The sequence below is a fragment of the Bos taurus genome, chromosome 18, assembly GCF_002263795.3.
Source record: "Bos taurus isolate L1 Dominette 01449 registration number 42190680 breed Hereford chromosome 18, ARS-UCD2.0, whole genome shotgun sequence".
Classification (NCBI taxonomy): Eukaryota; Metazoa; Chordata; class Mammalia; order Artiodactyla; family Bovidae; genus Bos; species Bos taurus.
The window spans coordinates 42,916,079-42,943,901 of record NC_037345.1 but is presented as its reverse complement, the minus strand read 5'-3'; the positions used below and the strand labels follow the sequence as shown (position 1 = coordinate 42,943,901).

General features: G+C 40.8%; 1 protein-coding gene across 2 annotated transcripts in view; it reads right to left on the bottom strand.

Annotated features, from left to right (window-relative positions):
- The window catches only part of DPY19L3 (dpy-19 like C-mannosyltransferase 3), a 74,655-nt gene extending 49,352 nt beyond the window's left edge, over positions 1 to 25,303 (bottom strand). The window contains exons 1-4 of one of the 2 annotated variants that reach the window (XM_002694919.6): positions 25,214 to 25,303; positions 23,287 to 23,428; positions 19,747 to 19,880; positions 1,207 to 1,297 (exon numbers count right to left, since the gene is read on the bottom strand). In XM_002694919.6, the coding sequence (XP_002694965.1) occupies positions 1,207 to 1,297; positions 19,747 to 19,880; positions 23,287 to 23,389 (328 nt within the window). In that variant the 5' untranslated portion in view covers positions 23,390 to 23,428; positions 25,214 to 25,303. The remainder of the gene's footprint in view (positions 1 to 1,206; positions 1,298 to 19,746; positions 19,881 to 23,286; positions 23,429 to 25,213) is intronic. The other variant, XM_059877491.1, reaches the window with a different exon arrangement.
- Positions 25,304 to 27,823: the final 2,520 nt, after the last annotated feature.

The window sequence follows — 27,823 nt, the reverse complement described above, 5'->3', positions numbered from 1 at the left end:
AACATGGCACTAAACAGACTGTGACAAGGACTCTGTAGTCTGAGAGCTGGAGCATGAAAGCAGTGTGTCACCTTGTCCACTTCAGCTGGGACACGCACACCAGGCAACTGAAACTTGTCCCTGCTGTGCACACGCTTGTTGATGACCATGAAGGCACCAAAACTATTGACTCCGCGGTTACACGTGAGTTTCAGTGAGTACGTGAATGTGCAAATATTGAATCCGTGAATAATGAGGATCAACTATATGGGATGAGAAATCAACATTTACCCTGACATTTTTTTTTTTTTAATAAACTACTTCAGGGTAACCAAACAGCTGATGAGAAAAAGGTTTTCTATATAACAGAGTTTCGGGTAATAAATGCAGGAGGAATGACAGTCACTTTTGTAACTATTGAAATAATGTACATAGGCAATAGTCATCAATGGCTGCTAAAACCATTAAGTGCAAGGCTGGTGGGTAATTCACCTTATTATGTCTGAATGTGATTATCTACACAGGAGTCAACTGATTAACTTTTATGGCGGCCAAAATTTCAAGTCTCCTATTGTGATGAAATTAGAAGTACAAAACATTACCTGTGACAAATACTTGCCAAAAATATACCTGATTCCAAACAAAGCCTAGAGAAAGGCAATTCTCTGTCACTGCACCCATATTAAGGATATAAAGCGTATATTAAGTAGGAGAGAGCCTTTTGTGGGGGGGTTCCATTAAATGGAGTAAAGGTAGCGAGTACACACTAAACCACTTATAAACACAGAAAATGGAGGAAAAAGGTAATTGCAAAATAAAGGAATGAATGGGGGCACTGGAGACAAAAAAGACAACTGTAATTCTCATTTGTATTGCCAAAATATCTCCTGTTTTCAGACAACACTGCTTTTAAATACAGAGACCTTTTCCAAAATGATCACGAAACAACAACAACAACAGTAAAACCAAGAAAATGCAAACAGATAATTTGGGATGGAGTACAGCTGAGACGCAAAGGGAGGAGAATTACATACAATATTATACATAACTTCTTCCCAAGCAAAACATCTTCATGGATTGATTATGTTAAGGAAAAACATACAAGTACAAAGAAAAACTACACCAGCCCTATAAAACATTTAAAATGTATTAGTGCAGAAGTATATTTTGGCTGGAATATTAAAAAGAATGCAGTAGATCCTAAATAAGACTGCTGGTTGTGATTACCTTGCATGAGGGTAGGAGCCTGCAGCATCTGCTTGTAGTAGGAGTAATACAGTCCGCATTCTGTCCTGAATGAGATTTCTCGCTCCACTTCCTGAAATAAAGTGAGGTTTATTGGGTTTACTTGACCTAGTTTTTGTTTAAACATCTACTGTCACTGTAGAAACAGGACACAGAACTACAACTTAAAAAAAAACAACAAAAAACTTCTGACAAAATAGTCTTAAGAAATGTTGGCAAATAAAAACAATGGAAGGCTTGATACATACATGTATATGTATAGCTGAGTCCCTTTGCTGTTCTCCTGAAACTATCATGACATTTTCTGCTAATCAGCTATACCCCAATAGAAGACAATGGAAGGCTTGATACATAATATGTATATGTATGGCTGAGTCCCTTTACTGTTCACCTGAAACTCACAACACTGTCTGTTAACCAGCTATACCCTAAAATAAAACAAAAAGTTAAAAAAATATAATCTATAAGGACATACTGTATAAGACAGGGAATATAGCCTACATTTTGTAATAACTATAAATGGAATACAACCTTTAAAAATTGTGAATGACTATATTGTATACCTGTAACTTATGTAATACTATATATCAACTATTAATATGCTTCAATAAATAAATAAGCAATAGAAGCCTAATAATTATTGAAGCTGGGTATATATTATAGGGGTTGATTTTACTATTCTATTTTTGTGGATGTTTAAAATTTTCGTTTTAACAAGTAATTTTTAACAATGGAGAAAACTAGTTCCATTTAAGTTAATGTTCTGGAGTTAATGTTTTTTTACTTCATACAAATTAAAACCTTAAAAAAACACCATTCTTACGTACTGTTACTTAGAAACAAAATAGGGACATAGAAAAAAGTCCCTCAAATAAAAAGAACTACAATTGCATCAGATACTTGCCTAAAAGCTAATAATATTATATAAGATTGATAATCATTTTATTCTAAGAATATAAGGTATTCTTAGTAAAATGGGGCAGATCTCTTACATATGAATTGTACTCTGATAAGTGTAGCCTTGGTGGAAAGATTTTCTTGTAGGAAAATGGATATAAGAAATATTAAACTGCTTTTATATAAATATTCAATTTTAGAAGAACTGAAAATCTAAAGTAGTAGCTATTAGTCAATTTGGTTGCAAGATGCTTTTATGAAGTTTAAGATTTAAATCAGTAATACAAAATATGGAGGCAATTGGTAACAAGCATGGGGAACTTTCTAGAATCATCCTATTAATATTCTTAGACCTTAATTTCATATATATATAAAATAATATAAATGAACAAAAATTTTTATAACCTATGTTATTATAGATTCTTAACACCAGTATTTAAAAAGACCAGGTTCTGTAGCACAGTTGAAAACATAATACCATCTATGTTTTTTTCCTATACAGCAGATCCATATTCCACAAATTCAGCTTTATTGGGGAAGAAAAGCACAGAAAATCTTACTTTCTAGTCGATAACTTCTTTTAGCACATCTTTGCTTTCCCCGTCTCCAATTATTTTTCAAATAATAATAAACATTTCATTAAAAGAACCATTCATGCTATTTACCTTCAGATCTGGAAATTATGCAATGTATTTCCTTTTGCCCTTATGATACTTAAAGAAATATTTCTCCTACCCTTTAAAAAAGTATTATAAATCAATTCATGAATAGAGCACTGAAGAAATATTCAACTTTCAAAAGAGTGTGTAAACATCCGCTTAGTGATTCTGAAACAAACTGTTAACATTTTATCATTATTAACTCTTTTTTAAAAAGCCAGGAGATACAGGGTAGCAAAACTTCTTATATACTGAGTTGCCTTTCACAGAAAACAAATTTATCCTTGGGAAATCAAACACAAAAGCAAATATTTCAGGCCCATGAGGTTCTGAAAAGGTAACTTCATGAGCACAGTTGCTTTATAAAAAGGACAGAAAATGATACAGCTCTTTTAGCCTTTACATTGGCTACTGATCTGTGCTGTATCTTTTATAGCTACAAAGTTTTATCTTCTTAGCAGTCACATTAATCCATTCACCTTCAATCTTTCAGCAAAACCTGCTCCATTGCTTTTGATAACATAAAACTAAATTGTATCACTTGTTCCGAGAATGTTCAACCTCCTCCTTGATCAAGTAACCACAGAAGCTAGGAATTGACATTAAGCAAATATTAGCTTTTGTCCATACAAATAATAAAAAAAAAACCCCAAACCATTAAGTATATTACATTCCTTTCCTTCTCTCCTGCTGCCTTAAAGTGTTCAAAGTATGGCTGCTTTCAGTGGAATATTCTAACATCAAACTCACATGCCCAACCAAACTGGAGAACCAAACCAGCCATTCACATGTAGGGGGCTTCCAATCTGACACACTTTTAGAAATAAAAGGAGACTGACTTCATAGAGATGAGGAAAAAGAAAAAAAAAAAAAAAACACTGCTCAAAGTACTAAAAGTAGAAAGCCACTTCTGTGCCCCATCTCTCTCTCTAACATATCCAGAACGTGTAAAGAACAGAGGGGATCCTGATTAGTAAAAATGCATTTCGACATGATTAATTGGTAATCTTAGCACCAGCTGCATAGAACCAAATGCTGTACTTTATTAGACAGACACTTGCAAGTTTTACATCTGCTTCATGCTAGGAGAACATCTGCTTTACTCATTCAAACGCTTTTCCAGTTTTTATACAGCAATTTATGCTTTGCCTGGTGGATAGTGCCAATGAAAATGCACACCAATAGAAGTTACCCTCTAAAGATTGTAAAATGAACAAATACAATACTTCATATTTTAACCTGCCCAAGTTCCACAGGGGAAGAAGCACTGTTGAAAGGATAAAAAAAAACATGGTCTCTGAAGATAATGACAGAAAAAAGGAGAAAGACAAAAGATTGCATTTTTAAGAAATTGTACAGCTAAAACCATGTAAGTAGTAGTTTATATGGTAATTTAACAGAAGTATTAAAAAGAAATAAGCATCAAGAAAAAAAAATGACAGCTCACAATTAATGATACGCATACCCTGGCAACATACAAAAGGTAACAAGCCCTTTCAGCCAAATGACACCAAATTTGCAAAGAAACCATATCATTAGCTTTTAAAAATCTCATGTAAATAACTTTTGTTTATAAAAACTGCCCCCCAATTAACTAGGCAACTGGTAGTGGGGAAGCCACTGAAAAACTAACATTAAAGATCACATTAACGTTAAAGATTACATTAAAGATAAATGTAACCTTTCAGAATTCAGTTAACAAATCATCTCACCAAGAAACAGTAGCTCATGATAAGACAGCTGTTCTTAAAGTTCTGTACAGGGAATCATGCCCTCAGCAAACATATTTATGGCACATACATGGTTTATTGTCTGGTTAAATTCATGTCCATCTGTTAGAATGGGATGATTCTTGCCCTAGCGTTGATGAAAGCAGTGACAAGTGACAGTTGCCAAGCAGTGTTTGTGAGCAGGTTAGACTAGCTGAGTGACAGTACTTCCTCTGGGCTCAGCTGAAGCAATTATTATCCCCGCTCTACCAGTTACCACCGTGCCAATTAACCTGACTTGGTCTAAAGGCTCCTTGCTTTGCAGGAGTATTCAATGGGGAGATGTGCAAATTCTACAGTATCAAATAAATAAGAAAAAATGTTAGCATAAGGTAAAAAGACTTCCAAAAAGTGAGTGACTTTAGTACTTTTAGCCAAATAAGAATTACCTATCCTTATCACTGAACATTCATTTGCTGAGGAAATAAAAGGTGTTAAGAATTCAGTCCTTGACCCCAAGCAGTTTGAGTTTCAGTGAGAAAGAACAATGCATTTTTTAAAAAGGGAAATAATTATTCAAGCAAAGACTGGTATCAAGAGAAAGGAATGACTTTTCTTTGCCTATTCAACTAGCCTCCCAGACATCGCAGGTGGTCTAGTGGCTAAGACTCTGAGTTCCCAGGTTGCAGGGGCCTGGGTTGGATCCGGGTCAGGAATTAGATCACACATGACCCGACTAAGAGTGTGCATGCTGCAACTAAAATTAAAAAAAAAAAAGATCCTGCATGCCACAACAAAGACTGAAGATCCTGCGTGCTGTAACTGAGACCCTGTGCAGTTACATAAATAAATAAAAATAAATACTTTTTAAAAACCCAAAACCTAGCCTCCCCACTGGGTTCGGTGCTTCTGATTGGTTATCTTTTTAATCCAACTGATCCTCCTCATTCACTCATTCATTCATCCATCCATCCATTCATTTATTCATTCAACAAATACCTACTAACCACCAACAATTTATAAGCAATCTTTTGCCGGGAGATTTAGCAGGGAACAAAAGAGGCACAAGTCTCTGCCTTAATGGAATTTATAATCCAGAGCAGGAAGAGAAGAGAATAAACCAGTAGAACATAAAAGGGAGAGCAGAGAAGAGGGATAGGAAGGGAAGGGGGTGGTACTGTGACCCTGGAGCTGGGCAGTGAAGGTCTCATTGATGAAATGACACTGACCAGAGACTGGAAGAGGTGAGGCAGTGGGCCCCGTGGAGGTCTGAGGGGAGAGCTCAACAGTCAGAACCGCCCACACGCACCCTGGAGATCACTGAGAAGACAGGGTGGTTTGAGCAGAAGGAGCAAAGGAGGGGTAGTCGTATCAGAGAGGCTGAGGGGCAGAGACAGAATCTGAGATGTAAGCAGGGGTTGGAGGCTGACCACTGAGTCTGGGAGGCACACGGACTCTGGGCTCGTGCCCTGAGCTAGAAGGTGGGTGTGTAGGGAGATGTGAGGTAGGAGTTTGGTGTTAGGCATGCTGTGTTTGAGTGTGAAGGGTTTTGAGCAGGGACATACACTGCCAAACATCCGGGAGAATCTCACTGGCTGTTATGCTCAGGATAGTCTCCACAGGGCACGGGCAAAGCGTGGAAAGCAGGAAGGGAGCTGCTGAAGTAATCCTCGCAGACACAAAGGCGGAGGTTGTGAGTGGTGATCTGATTGTAGATACAATCAAAAGAAAACTGAGAGACTTCCCTGGTGGTCCAGTGGTTAAGACTCCATGGTTCTCAACCTAGATGTCCATCGGCAGACAAATGGATAAGGACGCTGTGGTACACATACACAATGCAATATTACTCAGCTATAAAAAAGAATGCACTTAAGTCAGTTCTAATAAGACGGATGAAACTGGAGCCTATTATACAGAGTGAAGTAAGTCAGAAAGAGAAACATCAATACAGTAATATTAACACATATATATGGAATTTAGAGAGATGGTAACAACGACCCTATATGCAAGGCAGCAAAAGAGACACAGATGTAAACAACAGACTTTTGGAATATGTGGGAGAAGGCGAGAGTAGGATGATTTGAGAACAGCATTGAAACACGTATACCATATGTAAAATAGATGACCAGTGCAAGTTCGATGCATGAGCAGGGTACTCAAAGCCAGTGCTCTGGGACGACCCAGAGGGATGGGGTGGGGAGCGAGGTTGATGGTGGGGTTTCAAGACGGGGGGACACATGTGCACCCGTGGCTGATTCAAGTTGATGTATGGCAAAACTCACCACAATATTGTAAAGAAATTATCTTCCAATCAAAAAAAAAAAAAAAAGACTCCATGCTTCCAATGTGGGTTGGAGGTGGGGGGGGGGGTTCAATCCCTGGTGAGGAAACTAAGATCCTGCATGCTGCACAGTGCAGCCAGAAAGAAAACTGATAGGATTTCCTAAAGGATTTAATGGCATTTGAAAGAACTAGAATTCTCTAAGGACAGAAATCCTGAGCCACTGAAGGACAAAGTTGCTATTTACAGATTTGGTTTTTAAGGAGAAACACCTGCAGCCAGGGAAGGTCAGGTGTTTAAGACAGTTAAATCAGAAACGCCTATTGGACAAATGCAGGTGATCAAGTAGGTGCCTGAATACACAAGTCTGAAGTTCAGGGGGATGTCTGAGCAGGGATGGACATCTGGGAGCTGTAAGCATAGAGATGGTGTGTGCGTGCTCAGTCACTTCAGTCATGCCCAACTCCTGGCAACACCCTGGGCTACGGCCCGCCAGGCTCCTCTATCCATGGAATTTTCCAGACAAGAATACTGGAGTGGGTTACCATTTCCTACTCCAGGGCATCTTTCCAACACAGGGATCCAACCTGCGTCTCCTGCACTGGCAGATTCTTGACCATTGAGCCACCTTGGAAGCCCACAGAGACGCTATTTAAAGCTACAGACAGACTGTTCTTAGCAGTTGAGGGTGGACAGGAAAATACAGGAGCTAATTCTTAGGGTTCTCTGCCAATAAGAGGTCACTAGGGAGGCTGAGGAGTAGCCTGTAAAGGAGTCAAAGGAGCCGCTGGAGAGGCAGGAGGAAACCCAGGAGACTGTGTACTGGAGCCAAGAAAAAAATGCTAATAGGTCAAGTAAGATGAGGACTGAGAAATGACCACTACAGTTAGTAAAGTAAGTGAGAAAGTCACTCAGTCGTGTCGACTCTTTGTGACTCCATGGACTACATACAGTCCATGGAATTCTCCTGGCCAGAATACTAGAGTGGGTAGCCTTTCCCTTCTCCAAGGGATCTTTCCAACACAGGGGTCAAACCCAGGTCTCTCACATTGCAGTCAGATTATTTACCAGCCGAGCCACAAGGGAAGCCCACAGTTAAGTAACTTGGGGGATATCTGTGACTTTAGCCAGACATTTTTAAGCGCAACATCATGGGTGAAGCCTGATTGGAATGGGTTTGAGAGAGAGAAGGGGAAGAGAGGAACACAAATGACCAGTCATCAAACTTTGGGGGGGAATTTTGGTGTTAAGATGAGCTGAAAAATGGGACAGTAAGTGCAAGGGAAGGGGAGAGGGGTAGAGTAGACTATTCCGTCCAGGATGGGAGAAAGTGTGAGAGAGAAGTAACTGCTAGAGCGATGTGGATCAGTGGAAGACAGGGGCGCGGGTCTGGCACATGTGGGGCAGGACGTCGGCGAGCAGGTGGGCAGCTACGGAGTGGAGGCAGGCGGGCGATCTCTGCAGTTTGCTTCTACTTTCTCAGCTGACAGAGTTCAGAACATGTTACCTCAAAATATGGCACCTTGGCATACTGAACACTCTAAGCTGAAGAAACTGGAGGGACGGCAGGTGCAGAATGGACTCTGACCTTTCGTTTCTCCCCAGAAGCCGTCATTAAGACTCTTGTGAGAGGTGGCTTCTGAGAGGAAAAGAACCTCTCATCGCTGAAGATGGAGGTGCTGAGAGGACTCTGAATGAATAGGCCCTGCTCAGTGTTCCCCCAGTGTACTGCCCTGGGCTCACACACCATCACATTCTCCCGTTACTTTCGATTCTTCATCAAATCCAGTACAAAAATGCAAAAGTTTAAGGATTTCTTTGGGTCGTTTCATTATGAAGGTGTTTGTGCCTCGTAAAACTTGTATTAAAGAAATTTGTCTGCTCTTCTCTTGTTAATCTTTTGCCAGTTCAATTTATGGGGCTCCAGCCAGAGAACCTAGGTGGGTAGTAGGAAAAATAATTTCTTCCTTCCCTACATGGTGAAACAGGAAGCAGCCACTAGCTGAAGTGAAGACTGGAGAAGGTCTGGTAAAGAAGAGGGAAGACAAGGCTAAAACAGTCACATAGGAGAGCTGGGGACTGAATGGATGTGTTCTAGGACTGCCAGGCAACACTTTTTAAAAAAAGGGCATATGTGAAGTCTTCCTTCCCTATTAATTTCAGGTTTTGACAAATGTAAAAATAAAATTATCGTGGCGTCTGTATATTTAATTTTAGCTTCAGTATAATTAATCCCTGGTACATTCTGAATTTTCTTATTGCTTGTAACCATTCTTTAGATTCTCTTGGGGTGAACAGGTATATAGTTGCATCATCTGCCAATAATTCTATCTCCTCTTTCAGTAAGGGGCAGAGCAGCACAGTGCAAGATGCCCCAGCTCCGGGGCCAGTAGACAAACTTTGAATCCCAGCTCCTTCAAATATTAGTGGACGGCCTCAGGCGACTCATGTAACACTTCTGAACCTCATTTTTTTTCTTTTGTGAAAAAAAGGAAAATAGAATCTACCAGGAGGAGATTTTAGGATTTAAGACTGTAACCTCTGTGTGATATGAGTGTGCTATATACATGTACATATTTCCCTAAAAGCAATGGTTCGGTATTCTCTAACTCACGGTTCTCAATGACTTTATAGATCATAACTGGTGGAAAGAAGAACTGACTGTAGCTACATTCTGATCCTCAGGTTCAGTGTGTAATTCTTGATTTATAACAATATCTTGGAGATTTTCTTCCTCTTTAGTGTTCTAGAATAGCTCAAACAGCAGTGGAATTTTTTAAGAGTTTGGCAGAATTCCTTCATAAAATCAACAGCATCTGGTATTTTGGGGGTGGGGGTTAGGAAGTTGTTTTCCAAGTTTTCTCTATCACATGTACAGAAACAATTTGTGTTTACTGGGACCATTTTGGTAATTTATATTCTAGAAAATCATCCATGTTACCCACTCATCTAATTTGCATAAAATCAAACAAAGTAGTATCATGTGGCTCTTTCTTATTTCATGGCCTTTATGGCTATTTCTTGGTCTTTATGGTTATTTCTCTGTGACCATATTTCATGATCTTTGTAATTTTTAGATATTTTCACTTCCTACCACATCTTTATCTTTTAGTTTTCATTCCCCAAACAACCATTCATTTATGAACTGTCTTCCTACTGTTGAGGTGACAATTTCTTTTATTAAAGTTCTTCCTTCTGTTGCGAGACTTCAGAAGTGGAATAATTCATTTATTTCATAATGAAAGTATTAACAGCTATAAATTTTCCTCTGAATACTTTCATTTTATTAATTCTGAAACATAGTTTTCAATATTTTCTAGATTTCATTTGTAATTTCTACAGTTTTAATTACCTGTGTCAAAGATTCTTTTTAAAATTCAAGGTACTGATTTTTCTTTTTAATTAGTTATCTCCAATCTTTATTTAAATAAAGGGGATATTGTGACCTTTATGCCCAAAGTCAGGAACAAGCCAAGACTATGTGCTATCACACTGTGACTAGAGAATATTATCATATAATTTCCGTATTTTTGGACCAAGATTTTCATTATGGCTTAATTTATCAATGTTTTAGTGAATGTTCTGTGGAAACTGGAGATGAGTGTATGTTCTCTCTTTAGATCATATTCAATATTACTGGGTCTTTATATCCTTATTTTAAAAAAATATTTATTTTGCTGACTGGGCCTTAATTGCAGCATGTGGGATCTAGTTCCCTGACCAAGGATGAAACCCAGGCCCTCTAGCATGGACTCCTAGCTACTGGACCACCAGGGAGGGCCCCCCCCCCCTTACTTATGTTTGTCCTCATGCTTTTCTATGAATGGGAAAGAACTAAAACTCAATACTAGTGTATTTCTATATTCTTCCTGCATCTCCTGTGGTTTTTGCTTTGTAAATATTTGGATTATTTGATACACAGATAGTCCTATTTGTAGTCTGTATGTTTATCACTGGAACACTGTCCTTCTTTGCCTCAGTTCAGTTCAGTTGCTCAGTTGTGTCCAATTCTTTGTAACTCCATGGACTGCAGCACGCCAGGCTCCCCTGTCCATCACCAACTCCTGGAGCTTATTCAAACTCATATCCATCGAGTCAGTGATGCCATCCAACTGTCTCATCCTCTGTCATCCCCTTCTCCTGCCTTCAATCTTCCCCAGCATCAGGATCTTTTCCAATGGGTCAGTTCTTCCCATAAGGTGGCCAAAGTACTGGAGCTTCAGCTTCAGCATCAGTCCTTCCAATGAATATTCAGGACTGATTTCCTTTAGCATGGACTGGTTGGATCTCCTTGCAGTCCTAGGGACTCTCAAGAGTCTTCTCCAACACCACAGTTCAAAAGCATCAATTTTTTGGCACTCCAGCCTTCTTTATGGTCCAACTCTCATATCCACATTTCACTACTAGTAAAACCACAGCTTTGACTAGACAGACCTTTGTTGGCAAAATAATCTCTCTACTTTTTAATATGTTGTCTAGGTTGGTCATAGCTTTTCTTCCAAGGAGCAACTGTCTTTTAATTTCATAGCTGCAGTCACCATCTGCAGTGATTTTGGAGCCCAGAAAAATAAAGTCAGCCACTGTTTCCCCATCTATTTGCCATGATGGGACCAGATGCCCTGATCTTCGTTTTTTGAATGCCAAGTTTTAAGCCAGCTTTTTCACTTTCATCAAGAGGCTCTTCAGTTCCTCTTCAGTTTCTGCCACAAAGGTGGTGTCATCTGCATGAGGTTATTGATATTTCTCCCAGCAATCTTGATTCCAGTTTGTGCTTCATCCAGCCTAGCATTTCTCATGATGTACTCTGCATATAAGTTAAATAAGCAGGGTGACAATATACAGCCTTGATGTAGTCCTTTCCCAATTTGGAACCAGCCCGTTTTTCCATGTCCGGTTCTAACTGTTGCTTCTTGACCTGCATACAGATTTCTCAGGAGGCAGGGAAGGTGGTCTGGTATTCCCATCTGTTGAAGAATTTTCCAGTTTGTTGTGATCTACACAGTCAAAGGCTTTGGTGTAGTCAATAAAGCATATGTTTTTCTGGAAGTCTCTTGGTTTTTCAATGATCCAACAGATGTTGGCAATTTGATCTCTGGTTCCTCTGCATTTTCTAAATCCAGTTTGTACATCTGGAAGTTCTTGGTTCACGTACTGTTGAGGCCTTGGTTGGAGAATTCTGAGCATTATTTTGCTAGTGTGTGAGATGAGTGCAACTATGTGGTAGTTTGAACATTCTTTGGCATTGCCTTTCTTTGGGATTGGAATGATAACTGACCCTTTTCAGTCCTCTGGCCACTGCTGAGTTTCCCAAATTTGCTGGAATATTGAGTGCAGCACTTTCACAGCATCATCTTTTAGGACTTGAAATAGCTCAGCTGGAATTCCATCACCTCCACTAGCTTTGTTTGTAGTGATGCTTCCTAAGGCCCACTTGACTTCACACTCTAGGATGTCTGGCTCAAGGTGAGTGATCACACCATTGGGATTATCTGGGTCATTAAGATCTTTTTTGTATAGTTCTTTTGTGTATTCTTGCCACCTTTTCTTAATATCTTTTGCTTCTGTTAGGTCCATATCATTTCTGTCTTTTATTGTGTCCATCTTTGCATGAAATGTTCCCTTGGTATCTCTAATTTTCTTGAAGAGATCTCTAGTCTTCCCCATTCTATTGTTTCCCTCTATTTCTTTGCATTGATCACTGAAGAAGACTTTCTTATCATACCTTGCTGTTCTTTGGAAATCTGCATTCAGATGGGCATATCTTTCCTTCTCCTTTGCCTTCAGCTTCTCTTCTTTTCTCAGTTATTTGTAAGCCCTCCTCAGACAACCATTTTGCCTTTTTGCATTTCTTTTTCTTGGGGACGATCTTGATCACTGCCTCCTGTACAATATTCATTGTTCTTCAAGCACTCTGTCTATCAGATCTAACCCCTTGAATCTATTTGTCACTTCCACTGTATAATCACTAGGGATTTGATTTAGGTCATATCACATTGACCTTCTTTGCTTCACTTAATAAAATTTTTTGTTTGAGACTTTCTTTCCCCCTTTTGCATTTATTAAGTCTTTATCCACACCTTTGGTCTAATCCCTCTAAGTAACTTTGTTCTGGGAGGATCTTATGCATATATGATGTGATTTGCTTTATGATCCAGAGTTTTTATTAGATGAGTAAAATCCATCGACACTTACTTAAACAAAAAGATCTGGATATAGTTGTGTTAATACATTTTGTGTGATGCTTTTTGCTGCTTTTCAGAACACATCCTTTGCTACATGATTTGTCTGCTTGTTTCTATGTGTGTGTGTGTGGTTGCATGTGTGTACATGTGTCTTTAACTTGGACGGTTTATGTTTTTGTTACCTTTCTTTATAACCTCAGAGGATAACTTCTTTACCTCTATGGACAGTATCTACTTACTTCCTATAAGGAGTAATAACAATCTTATTATGAGATTCATATTTCTCCTCTGCCAATTTTACTTGATATTTTTCTTGGAATGTTCTATTATATATATACTGTGTGTCTGTTTCTGGACATGATTTTTAGTTGAAACTTTTTGAATTCTAGCTATAAAAGATAAATCAGGATACCTCCACCATCTTTTACCTTCTCTTTCCAATTCCTCTTCTAACTTGTGCTATTATGTTATTATTACACTGTGGTGTGTTACTATTATAGAATAACATTATTACATGTTACTACATTGTTCATGGGCTTCCCCGGTGGCTCAGCTGGTAAAGAATCCACCTGCAATGCGGGAGACCTGGGTTCAATCCCTTGGTTTGGAAGATCCCCTGGAGAAGGAAAGGGCCACTCCAGTATTCTGGTCTGGAGAATTCCATGGATTGTATACTTCATAGCGTCATAAAGAGTCAGACATGACTGAGTGACTTTCAATTCGTTCACATTGTTCACATATGTTTTGTTCTGTAACTATTTAGTCTTAGTCCTAGAGTTAAATAAATTTGAACTTCGCTGACAATTTTTCTATCACTGTTTTGCCTTTTATCTCTTGACAGGATAAAGTTTTTCCTCTATCAACTTCTCCAAGTGTTGTTAAAAATACATGTTTCTCAGAGTCAAAAAAATGTGTATGGTGCTTCATATATGGTGGAGTAATCAGGTTAAAATATGCAAACCCCTTTCTTAGACGTCATTCGTGGTCTTGGAGCACTAGGTGTGACTATGGAAAACGTGGAAGCCAGGTTGACCTTTGTCTCCTATTATACGCAACTTGATGTTTTTGTCTGGATGACCAAAAGTTCTTTACTACTCAAGTACAGCAACTTCATAACTACAACTTGCTAACGACTTTTCTAGGCCTAATCTTCCTGGGACCCACTGTGCCTATTCAATTTGTAGATTCAAGTCTTCTTTTATTTTTGGAAAGTTTTCTTGAATTACACATTTAAACTTTTTTTCTTTTCCTGTTTCATGGTTTTGGTTCCTTTGGGACGCAAATTATGCAGTCTGGGTGCTGTTTTTCCTCAGCTGTCACTTCTCTTTAATATTTTAACTTTACTAATTTTATTTTGTGTAATCAGTCCCGTCCAACATTTCTCTGTGCTTTCTGCAGGTTCTGGCCTCCTGTAGTCATGATTTCTATCTATTATGATTATATCTTTAAATATTCTATTTATTGACTAAGTTCTGTCAGCTCAAGTTTCATTTCCTTTTGTCATCTTCCTACTTCTCTTTAAAGATGGTACATACCTTGCTATATTCCTAATCTGGATTCACCTTCTACAGTGGCAAACACTGCATTCTGTTTGCTTTTCAGTGTGACAGGATTGGCTAGAACCTTCTTGTCTCTGCTGTAAAAGTTTTCTGGTGACTATTCTTCATGTGTCATTTGCTCTCGATTTTCTCTTCCCTTTTTTCTTGCAGTATCATTGTACAGATCCTGTACTAGCTCCTTTTTGAGTATTAAGTAATTTCTGAATGTGGCAAGTTCTTACCCAATCAGCTACACGTCAGAAGTTCATACAGGGGAGAGGCCTGGGCCATAACTTAGGCCTGCAAGAATTTTTCTGGTGCTTCAGAGTGGATTACAGAGTGCGGTTTTAGTCTTCTCCTCAGTTTACTGAACAGAGATTGGCAGCTGTGGGGCTGTTGAAAATGCAAGTTTTCTCTCTTTATCCTGGTCTTCCTAAACTTCTAAACTTTTATAAAAATGGCGTGTTTCTGTGATGCGTTTCAGCCTGTCTGTCTTGTTTCTCTTTCACATCAGAGTGTCTCCAGGAAAGCTTCCGTCATTGCTCCTTACATCCAGTCCCATTAGCCACCACGCCCCCCAACCTAGGATATGCCAGTGAGTTTGGAGGACTAAACTTTGGCAGGTTTTTCTAAAATCTGCAGCTTTGAGATTCCTCTCTCAGCGTCTTTCTACACTCCTAGGAGTTTCACTGAATTTGGCAGCCCTTCCTCATATACTGCGATTCCAGATTACAGGACTCTTTAGTTTCATCAAAGAAGGAATTTGACTATTTTTCATTTTCTCAATTGCTCTGAAGTAATTCTAAAAAAAAGGAAGAGAACTGACATCTTTATCCTGTCACTTTAAAATGAGAAGTAAGCAATTTTAGGGCTCTACCCACACAGTCAGAAACAATCTACCCCAAACTGGGGAGCAAGGAAACAGTGAAATGACCAAGGGTATAAAAATGCCAAAAAGATTAAATTATATAGCTATCATTATTTACATAATAATTGTTCATGAAAATATACAATTGTATATTGAAAAGCATATGATCATTATAAAAACTACCTATATTGAAGTCATAAATAAGTAAAATACATATACACATACAGAATGAAGAAGAATGGAAGGGAAAGTGAAAACTGTCTTCTGTTACAGGTAATGAATACCAAGTAATGTTTTTCATTGAAAAAGTTTTTGTTGCTATCACAGTATAGTTTGTGCAATTAAAAAAAATACACGTTCAAAAAACAAAAACAAACAAGACCATACAGATATTTACTTTAGTACCTACTGAACACAAATTGTTATAAACACAATTAACAGCTCCCCACTTGCCATTGCTAACCACGCACCAACCTTGAAGGCAAGCTCCGAAGGCTGCACCCTTCGGCTCTGGTTTCAACCAGATTCTTTGCGGCAGCGTGGTCCCCAGGCTACACCACTCCCTCACCCTTAGACGTTAACCCTGCTCCACAAGAGCACTGTCTACTCAGCACTGATGATGTGCGGGTCACTGTGAGGGCAGCACAGCAAGTAAGAGTATGGGCTTTAAATTCTCTTAGTTTGTTTTTTTTATAATATAGAGCAGGAAAAAAAAAAAAAAACAACCATGGTTGCATTTAAAGGACAAGTTAGAGTTAAAATGCTTGGGCTTTGGAAACAGCCAGATTAAATAAAATATGTGTAAAATGCACCTAAAACAAGGTCAAGCACATAGCAGACATTCAATTAAGGTTATTTGAAAAAAGCTCTTATACTCTGAAAATGACTTTCTAATTAAAAAAATATGCTACGAAAGGATACTACATACACATGTTCTAGGACCATTTAAACCAACATTTTCTCCTTTTCAGCTCTCCAGTTTCTCTGTTCCAGAGTTTCCCACATATTAAATACTAACATTGTTATGATCACTTAAAAAAATTACTTTGAATGCATAAACTGAATGTGTGATTAGTCTATTTTATTAGCAATATCTGTACTCTCTGAATAATTACAACTAATTCAAGGTGTTCAAGAGATCAAAGTATTTTCATAAAAAAGTAGCCTAGTAATTTTGGTAAGTTATAACTCACAAATAAAAAAGAGGAAAACAGATTTACACGTCTCAAATACTTCCATAATCCTCCAAGATGAAGGTGATGAAATGGAGTAAATCTAGGTATAAACTCTGAAAATGAGCTTCTCTTTTGGCTAAGTAAATCACTGATCAATAATGGCTACAATTGTCATTGGTTTATTAACAGAGAATGTATACATACTTGAAAATTAAAGTTCAACTTAAGTAAAATTTGAAGCTTAGTCCCTGTGCTGCACTGGCCGCATTTCCAGTGTTCCGCCGCTACCCCTGGCTGGCGGCTGCTGTACTGGACAGGGCAAGCTTAGATCACTGCCTTCCGTGCAGAGTTCTGGAGATTGCTGGGTTTAGATGGGTCAAAGAGGAAAAATAAACCAATGCCTGCAATCTGGTTTGAGAAATGATTACAACATCTCAGGACTCCTCTTGTGACACAGGGGAGAAAAAGAGAGAGAGGTTGAATAGAGACCAAAAAAAAAAAAGCATCAAGACTCTGGCCCAGTTTTAAGCTTGAGGGGCTGGGGGTGGTGGTTGACGGTGAGAAGGAGAAACCTGTCAGAGGATGGGCCTCTTTCACGGCTTCTCCCAGATGCCATGTGAGGCACAGCCAGAATCCAGCGTAGGGTCTCTTTTCTCACTCTACATACTCCCCAAACAATCTTGCCCACACAACCACAAGCTGGTAACATCAAAGTGTCTGTTTCCAACACAGATGGAATTCCTGCCTTCAGGTCCATAAATCCAGCTTCCTTTACTCTAGGTCTTTACTTGGATTGTTTTGAAAGTGACTCACAATGTATCCAAACCCGGACTCGTCATTTCTTGCCTCACTGACTCCTGTATAATAAAGAACTGGTTGCCCTTTGTCCCCTGTTCCCGCGGGCAGCCAATGAGCCCTGGAACTTCCCTGTGACAAGAGTATCTTTGTTACTCACGGTGGGCTCCTTGGCCCACATCTGATAGCTTGTGTTAACACGTGACTCAGGGTGGACCCCTAGACAGTTTTCGCTAAGGAGATGATTCAGGATGGGAGTTGGTCAAGCCAGAAAGTCCAGCCATATCATCAGAGGCTTGGGGCATTTAGCCAGCAGATATCAGACCAACATCTGGGGAGTGGAGAGGGGCTGGAGATTGAGTTCGACCTTGTGGTCAATGATTTAATTAATAATGCATACATAATGAAACCTCAGTAAAAACTCTCAACACCAGAGCTCAGGCAAGTTTTTCTGGCTGGCAATACTCTATATATTGCCATACAAGAACATAACAGTCATGTCCTGACTCTGGGAGATGGGACAATGGAGACTTTGAGTCTGGGGTTCTCCCAGGCTAGCCGGATGTGCCTCTCCCTTTGGCTGGCTCTGATTTGTATCCTAGTTCTATAATAAAATTGTAATGATAAGTACAGAGCTTCCCTGAGTTCTGTGTTACCTGAGTGAATGTATGGCCAGTTGGTCAGAAGTGAGAGTAGCTGGGGGACCCCCAAAGTTGTGATTGGTGTCTGACGTGAGAGGCTGTTTTGGGGAGGACTGTGCCATCAACCTGTGAAGAGTGGCTTAACTCCAGGTCATTAGTCAGGTGTTACTGTCTCCTCCAGACCTTCTCTTCTCATGGGGTTCATGATCACAGTGAATGAAGACCCACCCATCTATCCTTCTAATAGAAGAAAGGTCATCACTGATGATTCTTCCTCCTCAATCGTCCTCCACACAAACGATCAATCATTACATCCTTCTGACTCTTGTCTCTGTCCATTTCTCTCCAATTCCTGCCCACTCCACAAAGCCCTACATGACCTGGCCTTTTCCTCAGGTTTCTTGATGAGGGGGTATATTAGTAAGGCCACTTATCAGCTTTAAATTAAAGAACTAAACTTACATTTTAAAATTATGTGATCTCTTTCACCTGTTACCTTGCTATACAGTTCCTAGCATTTAATTTTGGCTTCACGCCCACAAAGGGGAAATTCCCTGCTTTATTCAAAATACTTGTGTTAAATAAGTTTTAAATTTCTTATCTCCAGGGAATCTATTTACAGGTACTCCATTTTAAAAAGACATAGGTGAGTAAAATTTTTCTTGACAAGAAAAACTACCAAGTGTCATTGAAGGATAAGAATTATTATTCTTTGGTACCATGATCATTTGTAAAAAGATACATACATAGATACTTGCTATACCTATAAACTAATATGACAGGTTTAAAAAAATAAACATATTAGACATTATTCATAAAAATAAAACTTGTCATTCAAAGTAGTCTCCTTTGGAGACTCATCCCAATAATGGAACTGAAGCTCCAAATATTCTGGAAAACACTGGACACTGTCTTTATATTCTGCATAGATGCTTCTGAATATTCTCACAGACGATAAACTTTGCTTGTGAAAGTCAATTTACCTTCATCACCAACTAGTCATTAGAAGTCATGGTGGGAAATAAGGTCAAAGATCATGACATTTTTGGATGAAAAGCAAGCTATATTTGGACGAAAAACACTGGCAACATGTAAGTCTCCTTTTAAGTGATATACTTGCTCGGAACCAAAGCCAAATTAAAGGATGTATAGAAATGTTGAGAGAGAGAGAAAGACAATAAGAAAACCGGTGTTTAAAGAATCACAGACCCTCCTGAAAATCTAATGACATTTATCTTTTGTATATACTTTTAGAAAGGTATACCACATCAAGGTCATCTATGGAGCCAGATTAAAACTCCTTGGTTTAGAACAGTTGCTTTGGCTTTCTTTCTTTCTCCCCCTGCCCCTCACCCCCCACTTTTTTTCTATACCCAACAGAAAAAAATTATACTGTGACCCATTTTGTATATACATACATATAGTTAAAAGTTTCACAAATAATTATCAGTCTTACTATGTGACCATATTCTCTTATATCTGATTTCATTAAGAAAAATGTTACTCATGACCTACTACACCACTTTCACAATATACAGTTTGAAAAATACTGGTTTAGAGTAACTGATACATAATTGGAATAAATTAATGAAAATGGAAAAACTCATTTGACTATAAAACTTCTGATGTTATTTTAAATTAACAAAAGTCATTTTACTCTGCATCCAAGCATAAGAGCCTGAATTCTTTATGGCAAAATGAAACTGTCTTGGTCATACATCTAAATGGCTAACTAACTACTGGAGACCTTGATAGGTAAATCATACAATGTTCATACCTTAATATTAGAAAACCACAAGTCATTCTCATGTAAAGTGGCCAGGTAGACAGACGTAAGAAGCCCAATGCACAGGGCAACAGTTCCGCCAACTGTAAATGACAGAATCTTCCATAATCGTCTATTGGTACAACCTTTTAGAAAAAATAAAACAGATGAAAAACCAAATCAGTAAAGGATTTAGCAGTTAATAGTTCTATTTCAGACTGTCAAGCATGCTAAGTTCCAGCTGCCTGTCGTTGGAGAAGTTCTCCTTGTCCCCCGCAGACAGTTAGGGGCTCCTTTCTGTGATTCCACAGATCTTTCTATACTTTTATTATAGCTTTTCCCACCACTGTATCTAACTGTTCATTTCTCCATTTTGCCAACTAGAATGTGAACTTCGTGAAGACAAGCACACTGTCTCATTCACCTTAAAACCTAGGACCCATGTTTGACCTACTTTAGCTAATAAGTTTCTTAAATGGAAGAATAAATGTGTTATAGTTAAAATATAAACAGTCTTTTATATGATCTACTTAAAATGTGTGGTTTATTCATTAAAAGCTACCCCAAAATTTGATTAAAATTTTAAAATCCATAGGAAAAAATCCATCACACTAAAGTTAAAGGACGTATAAACTAGGAAACATAGTACATATAAGAAAGGTTAAGTATTCTTAATATAGTATACTTTCAAGATAATACAGCAATGAATATTCCAGTAGGAAATTGATTAACGATGAGAATAGGCAATGCACAAAAGAAAAAATGGCCAATAACATTAATAGAAAAAAAAAGGTTAGTATTAAAGAAATGGAAATCAAAACAAAGAGCTATAACTTTACAATACTAGCTAATTTGATAGCTTAAAAATGCTTAGTATTCTGTTTTGGTGTGTACACACACACCAAAAAAGACATTTTAAAAACAATGCTGGTGTTAGAATAAATTGATACCTTTCTGCACTGCAACATGGCAACAGGAAGTAAAAGCCACTGACACGAGCATCCTATTTGAACAATAATTCTAAATCTAGGCATATGCCCTAAATAAATAGTTTTAAACAAAACATTTGGCCACGAGGATATTTATCACAATTCAGTTTGTAGAGGTAAAAGGTTAAAAATCATCTAAGTATTAAATAAGAAATTAAAGAAATTATGCTATAGTTACACAGTGACTAAACACGGACAAAATTTTTAAAATACACTGACTGATGTATGTTCATATATATCATAATAAGAAAAAGATAGCAAGTTACACAACAGCATGTAGGATCTCAATTGTGCAAAACCACATCTGAATGCTTGTAGGTATATATGTACAGAGAACAACATGCAGATTGTGAGATAATCAAAGGGCCATAAGCGGTCATCTCAGGATTAGTGGGTTTCTGGGAATATCGGTTCCTTCCTTTTTGCTTTTGTTTTTTTCTGACAAATAATGCTTTGGTAGAATTAACAATTCTCAAAGCTATGTTTTAATTTAATGTTAGCAAAACTAAAATTGAGGAAATCTTGTTCAGGCTTCAGAAGCAGGACAGCAGGTCTCTGACCTGCTTCTGACCTTCCTGAACACTGCTTGGTGTTCAGTGCCTGATTCTGTGCCTGCCTGCAAGTACAGCAAGTCAGGTGGCACTTTAGACAAGAAAGGGAGTGCGTCCTGAAATTTTTGGGGCCCCGGAGGTCTGGCCAGTCCCGCAGGGTCTAAGAAGTCTTGTGACTCACAAGGTAAAACAAACAGCATTATAAAAGTTAAAGAAAAACCAGAGCTGCATTTTTGTGTGCAAACTAATGATGATATCAGTTTGTGGCCTGGGATTATAAACGAAAGTGAAAAGTGGAAGTGAAAGTCGCTCAGTTGTGTCCGACTCTTTGCGACCCCATGGACTGTATAATCCATGGAATTCTCCAGGCCAGAATACTGGAGTGGGTAGCCTTTCCCTTCTTCAGGGGATCTTCCCAACCCAGGGATCCAACCCAGGTCTCTGGCATTGCAGGCGGATTTTTTACCAGCTAAGCCACCAGAGAAGCCCAAGAATACTAGAGTGGGGAGCCTATCCCTTCTCCAGGGGATCTTCCCAACTCAGGAATCGAACCAGGGTCTCCTGCATTGCAGGTGGCTTCTCTGCCAACTGAGCTATGAGGGAAGCCCCAGGATTATGAGTGGGAGTCCTCCTAACTGCAATCTCAAATCTTGCCTGTTGGGTGAACACACCACCCAGGATCCTTCCCCAACTGAGAGTCCAGATTTGCTGTTAAGGAGGGACTGCCCAGCACTGTTTAAGTCTGGATGTTGGTCAGCCCAATTTGGTGATGTATGTGCTGTTACTTTTCTCTATTGTTTCCGTTTATCTTCTTTTAATGACTGTATATTGAAATTAAGTCAATCCTCTATCAAATGCTGAAATTGTTTACTGTGTGTGACAAGTGTTTTCTTTTGTTAACGAATCCTTCCAACCTGAAATGAAAGTAAAACTTTTGGCAAAAATTTAAAAGGACAAACTTGAACTTGTATTTGTATAAGATTTTCACAGAGTACTCTGCATTATCTCAATTTGCTAACAGCCGGGTGGCATGACTGCTCAACTTTATAAAACTGCTACCCCCAAATTACTTTACTAGCTCTACCTGCGGAGAAGGCAATGGCACCCCACTCCAGTACTCTTGCCTGGAAAATCCTGTGGACGGAGGAGCCTGGTGGGCTGCAGTCCATGGGGTCGCTAGAGTCGGACATGACTGAGCAACTTCACTTTCACTTTTCACTTTCATGCACTGGAGAAGGAAATGGCAGCCCACTCCAGTGTTCTTACCTGGAGAATCCCAGGGACGGGGAAGCCTGGTGGGCTGCCGTCTATGGGGTCGCACAGAGTCGGACACGACTAAAGCGACTTAGCAGCTCTAGCTGCAGTCGACATAAACTCAGTCATATCCAAAATGGCTGATGGACATGGACTTTTTCATGCCTACTTTTAAAAATCCTGACATGCTTAGTCTTAGCAACTCAGAAAGCAAAAGGTTGGCAATTAATGTCATTTGATGCATGGTTTAGCAAAAGTCTTCAACACTGTATAAACAATTTACCAAATTCTGACCACTTCCCTCCCCACCCCCCAAAAAGGCAAAGAAAAAATATTCAGGAATTTGACTGAAAATAAAAAATTAAAAAATGTTTTGATTCATCTTTCAATACTTTAATGAATTGAGAAACTCATCCAAGGTAAGGCTGTCTACTGTGAGCAGCATACACACACCAGAAAAATAAGAACGAGACTAAAATCTGAACAGTGGGAAAAAGTATTACCCTGAAAGTCAAAAGATCAGGTTGGCATAATCATACTGAACAGACACCTGTGAATCAAAGGATTCTAAGCATAACTGTAAAATGAATATTATCAGATTGCAATCAAATCATCTGTAGAACCCTCAGGTAGTAGAACAAGTTTCTTCAACGATTAGGTCTCTCCAAATTTTGTTCCTGTTGGAGAGTGATTATTTCAATATGCAGACAAAAAAAAAAAAAACAATCCAAAATGCTGCTTTAATTTAAATCACATACTAGATGGCAATTTATCTTCCAACTTCACATTTTCTTCTTGTGCCGTGTAATCCTCAGAAACTTCTGTGGTTTGTATTCCTTTTCTTTGCCTGATGGATATCATGGTGTCAAAGACTCACATGCATTGTTCTTCCAACCACTCCTACAAACAACACAGAAGTAAACCACCAGCCATGTGTGAGTACCCTCTCTAGCAAATACACCCTAGCGCTCATCTGTGTTTAGAGACTTTACCTGAGCCATTTTCCCATGCTTACCATGCCCTCCCATTTTCCCATCCAAACCTTAACTAGCATTCAAAGCTACTCTCAAGACACAACACAAATATTTCTTTAACACAACCACATTTATAAAGCGCCGGTTCTATGGCAGGCACTGCCAAGAGTTAGGAACACAGGTGAGCATCACAGACACACCCCTGCCCTTCTTCTAGGAAGTCTTCTTTTCCTGGGATGCACCAACCCCTACTGATCCTTCCCCTTTCTGAGTTATAGCAGTCATCATGCAATTTGTCACATAATTAGGTAGGTTCCTATCATTTTCTATAGTGCCATACCATGGAAATGGTATTAAGTATAAACTGTTCATTGTTGATAGCCTGATTTTGAAGAACTGAAATACTGTTTTGTCTCAGATATCTGGATTCTGATACCTGTGTTCCTTCAAACAATACACTCTGGAAGCTTTAGGAATATGACTGGGCGGTGATGGCAGCGGGGGTGTGCCAATCAGGGCAGCTGCTCCGCCAGGGAGCAACAGTGGGAGTGCCAGCAGGGAGCAGGAGCCTGGTTTGGAAGCAGCAAGTGGGAGGCGGGGGAGTGCTGGCAGTGAGTAAGCTGGCTACCGTCCCCCAGAACATCTTGCGTCTCTCCTCCGACGAATGAACAGCCTTAACTAATTATTTATCAACTATGACCGGCCGCCGGACATGATAGTTGGGGCAGTTTATTAATTCCTAAAAGTAAACAAGTTGCTCTATTGAAAAGAACACATCATCCAACATTATGCAATTCATTCATTCTTTCAAACAAGCAAAAAAACCTGAGAGGCAAAACAGACTTCGGTGCAAACACGGAAAATGGAGAATCTGGAGCAACGAGACAGAAAAGGAGTGTCGGCAAAGTCGTACCTCCATAGATGAGCTTATCCCCAAGTTACCTCATCCTACAGTCATGCTCAGAAAGAGGCTCCGAGCGGAGTTGTAAAAAAAATCCCACAACGGATACACTGTAACATGTTAGGACAGACGGCAACAAATATTTAAGTGTCAACTATGTGTGATAATTGCATGAATCCATGGAACAAAAGTTTCCCCACTAAATTACGAGCTACGCTATCTTAATGTTTGAAAAGGGAAACGACAGCGGTGCTTTTTTCCTCCATTGCTTAGAAGGACCAGCGCGTACTGGACATCCGGGGCGCTGCAGGGCACGTTGTTCAGCTCACCTCCGCAGCCCAACCCTACAGTACCAGCGGTCCCCGCCGGCAGCCGAGGGGCCGGAGAAGTTCAGTAACTCGCCCGGACTCACCCAGGAAGTGGCGTGGCCGCCGAGGCCGGAGACCACCCAGGCCCTCCCTCCGCCCGCGTGGCCAAAGCAAGAAGTCGCCCAAGAAGGCGCCCCGCCCTCGGCAAACTTGCTCTCTCCAGAGTTGCTGCCCCCGGCCCCGCACGTCGGGTGGACAGGGGGCGACCCGTCCCAAATCGGGTGCCCCAAGACACCACGAGGGGCGGGGCCGCGCCCCCAGACTGCGCGACTGAGCGGGGCGGCCAGTGGGCTTTCGGTCTTTGCGGCTGATCCGGCCGAACACCACCAGGCAAAGGCGCAGCGCCAGCCACCCGCCCGCCCGCCGGACAGTCCCAGACCGCCGAAGCCTGGCGCCCAAGCGTCCCTTCGCGCCGCCCGCGGCCCGACACGCAACCACAAACCTGGAGCCTCAGCCGTCCTCGAGCGTGGCTCGGGACCGGGAAGGAAGGCGGCGGGCCGGCCGGGGGCGCAGAGGGTCGCGGGTGGGCGGCCTCACCACGGCCTGCAACGCGCCGTGGGTACCGCCTGTACCCCGCAGCCGCGGAGCCTTGTGCAGCACCCTGGAAATGGGGGGCTGGGGGGCGTCTGCCGCCCCGGGGAGGGGGCGCGCCGGGGAGGCCGGGCCGCTGCGGCCGCGCCCATAGGTCCCGGGAGCCGTCCGTCAGCGCGGGCCCCCGCCCCCTCTCGGGACTCCCCGCCCCGTCTCGTGCGGCGCCGACCGGAAGGAAGCAGCCCACTTCCGGTCTCCAGAACGTCCTAGCGTGTGGGATACAGCTATCTCCACGGCACCCGGGACCCCGGGAAGAGCACTGGACTCGTGCTGCAGACCGCAGGGCCGGAGGCCAGCTTCCTCCACGCAGACGTCCACCACCCCGGGACCAGAGCGAGCGGTGGGGCTCGGGGGAAGAGGGCCGAGCTGCGAGGAAGGGTGGCTCGGGTCGGACCGCGGAGCCGTGGCACCTCTTCGTGCCCCAGGGGGAAGGTGGGCGGGGAGCAGAAAACTGTTCTTTCCGCCGGCGCCCGCCTGTCACCTGTGCTGGTGGATCCGGAGGGGCGGGTAAAGGGCCCGACGGACGGAAGCACTCCGACCACTCGGACTTCTCTCAGCTTCCTGGGTGGCAGGGCCTGCGCACCCCTTCCCCGGTCTTGGCAAACTCCCCAGGCCTCAGCTGTCGCTGATCTGTGCTTGGAAGTCTTTCACAGACTGCCAGTGAGAGTACCTACAGAGATAATTTCGTATCTCTATAGATGCCCTTTTTTGGGGGCAGCGAGCAGTATCTTCTTCCCAATTTTCTCTTCTAGAAAACAGTATGTTCCTCTTTTTACTCTCCTGTGTTACTCGAGTGTCTCCAAACTGGTGTCAGCTTTTTGGGGGGCTTTTACTCTTCTGTCTACGTAAATATCTTTCTTAATCACACTGCGATGAACAGTAGGTAAAGCCTTTGTCAGCAGATTCTCAGAGCACATGTTAATTCATTTTTGTTAAATGGTCTTATAGGTCCTCCACCTGTGAAAAGGCTGCCCATCTGTTTAATTCCAGGAATTACTTCAGCCAGGTGCCTTTCCTAGTTACCTCTGTTTAATATTTTTCTCCTCCTTTGTGTGTCTGTTGCTGTTAATAACACACATTCTGTGAGTATGGATTGAGGTAACTGCTGGGTTGTTTTAATAAAACTAAATGTCAGCTGTTTTTTTCAGATGGTGTTTGTCATGTTTCAACATGATTGTTGGTGTCTTTACTTCATGGTGTGGACCTGCGAACAGGGACTGTGTATTTATAATCCGCCTATTTCACCTTAAGATGCAGTAGTAAAATACATTTGTATGCTTAATAAATACATATGTGAGTTGATTCCTCATTAAATAGGGATTCCCCCCTTCTTTCTTATATAGGATTTTTTTCTTATTAATAAATTTTCGTGAGTCTGTTGTGAAACATGTATCTTTTGAGTAAAGGAAATACTGTTTGTTAGCAGCTGCTTGTTGTTTTAATATGAAATGGTTTTACTAAACAAGATACAGCTTTGAGAGAAACAGACACCCACTGCAGAGAGTAAGTCTTGGTAATAAATAAGTTAATTAAGAATGAATTCTTCATTCTGATACAGCAGTTGTGGCTGTGGGGGTGATGGGTAATGAGTGGTAGACCTTAGCCCCCGCTGAGCTCTGGTCATGGACTGTGACCGCAGAGGTGAGCACTTCTTGTTTGCATTATGTTTTGAAACAACAGTGGACTCTGGCTTTTCCTTTGTTGGGGTCAGCAACAGTTAAGTTGTGCTGAAACAGGTCAACTCAAAAAGTATGGTCTGGAAACCTGCGTCATCATGGGCAGCTTGTTGGAAATTATCAGAGTCTCTCCACGCCTATTGAATCATAATCTGTAGGGGTCAGGGACTGAGAATCTGTAGAAGTTCTCCATGTGAGTCTGTGTTCAGCAAAGTTTGAGACCCATATCAGGACCTTGCTATTCAAAATGTGATCTGTGGACCAGCGGTGTTGGCATTACCTAGGACCTTAGAAATGCTGGATCTCCAGCTCTCCCCAAGACCTGCTGAATCAGAAACCTGCATTTTAGTATAATCCTCAACTTGCATGTACGTCACACTGAGAAGCACTGCACCAGAAGTCATTAATGCTGTTCACATCTTTCCCATAAAAGCATCTTGCCTGGACCAATGGAGAGAGCGCTCTACTCCACCGGCTTTCTTCCCATGCACGACGTCTGTTCAGTTTTTAAGTTGTTTGGCTTAGTAGTGTGAACACTCTGGACCACTCCTGTTTTCTGCGGCAATAGACTCTCCTGGTATTCCTTCTTTGTCTTGTTCAGTCTGTTAAGTCATGTCCGACTCTTTGCAACCCCATGGACTGCAGCAACCCAGGGTTCCCTGTCCTTCAGGGTCTCCTGGAGTTCACTCAAACTCATGTCCGTAGCGTCGGTGGTACCGTCCAACCGTCTCATCCCCTGTTACCCCCTCCTCCTGTCCTCAATCTTTTCCACCATCAGGGACTTT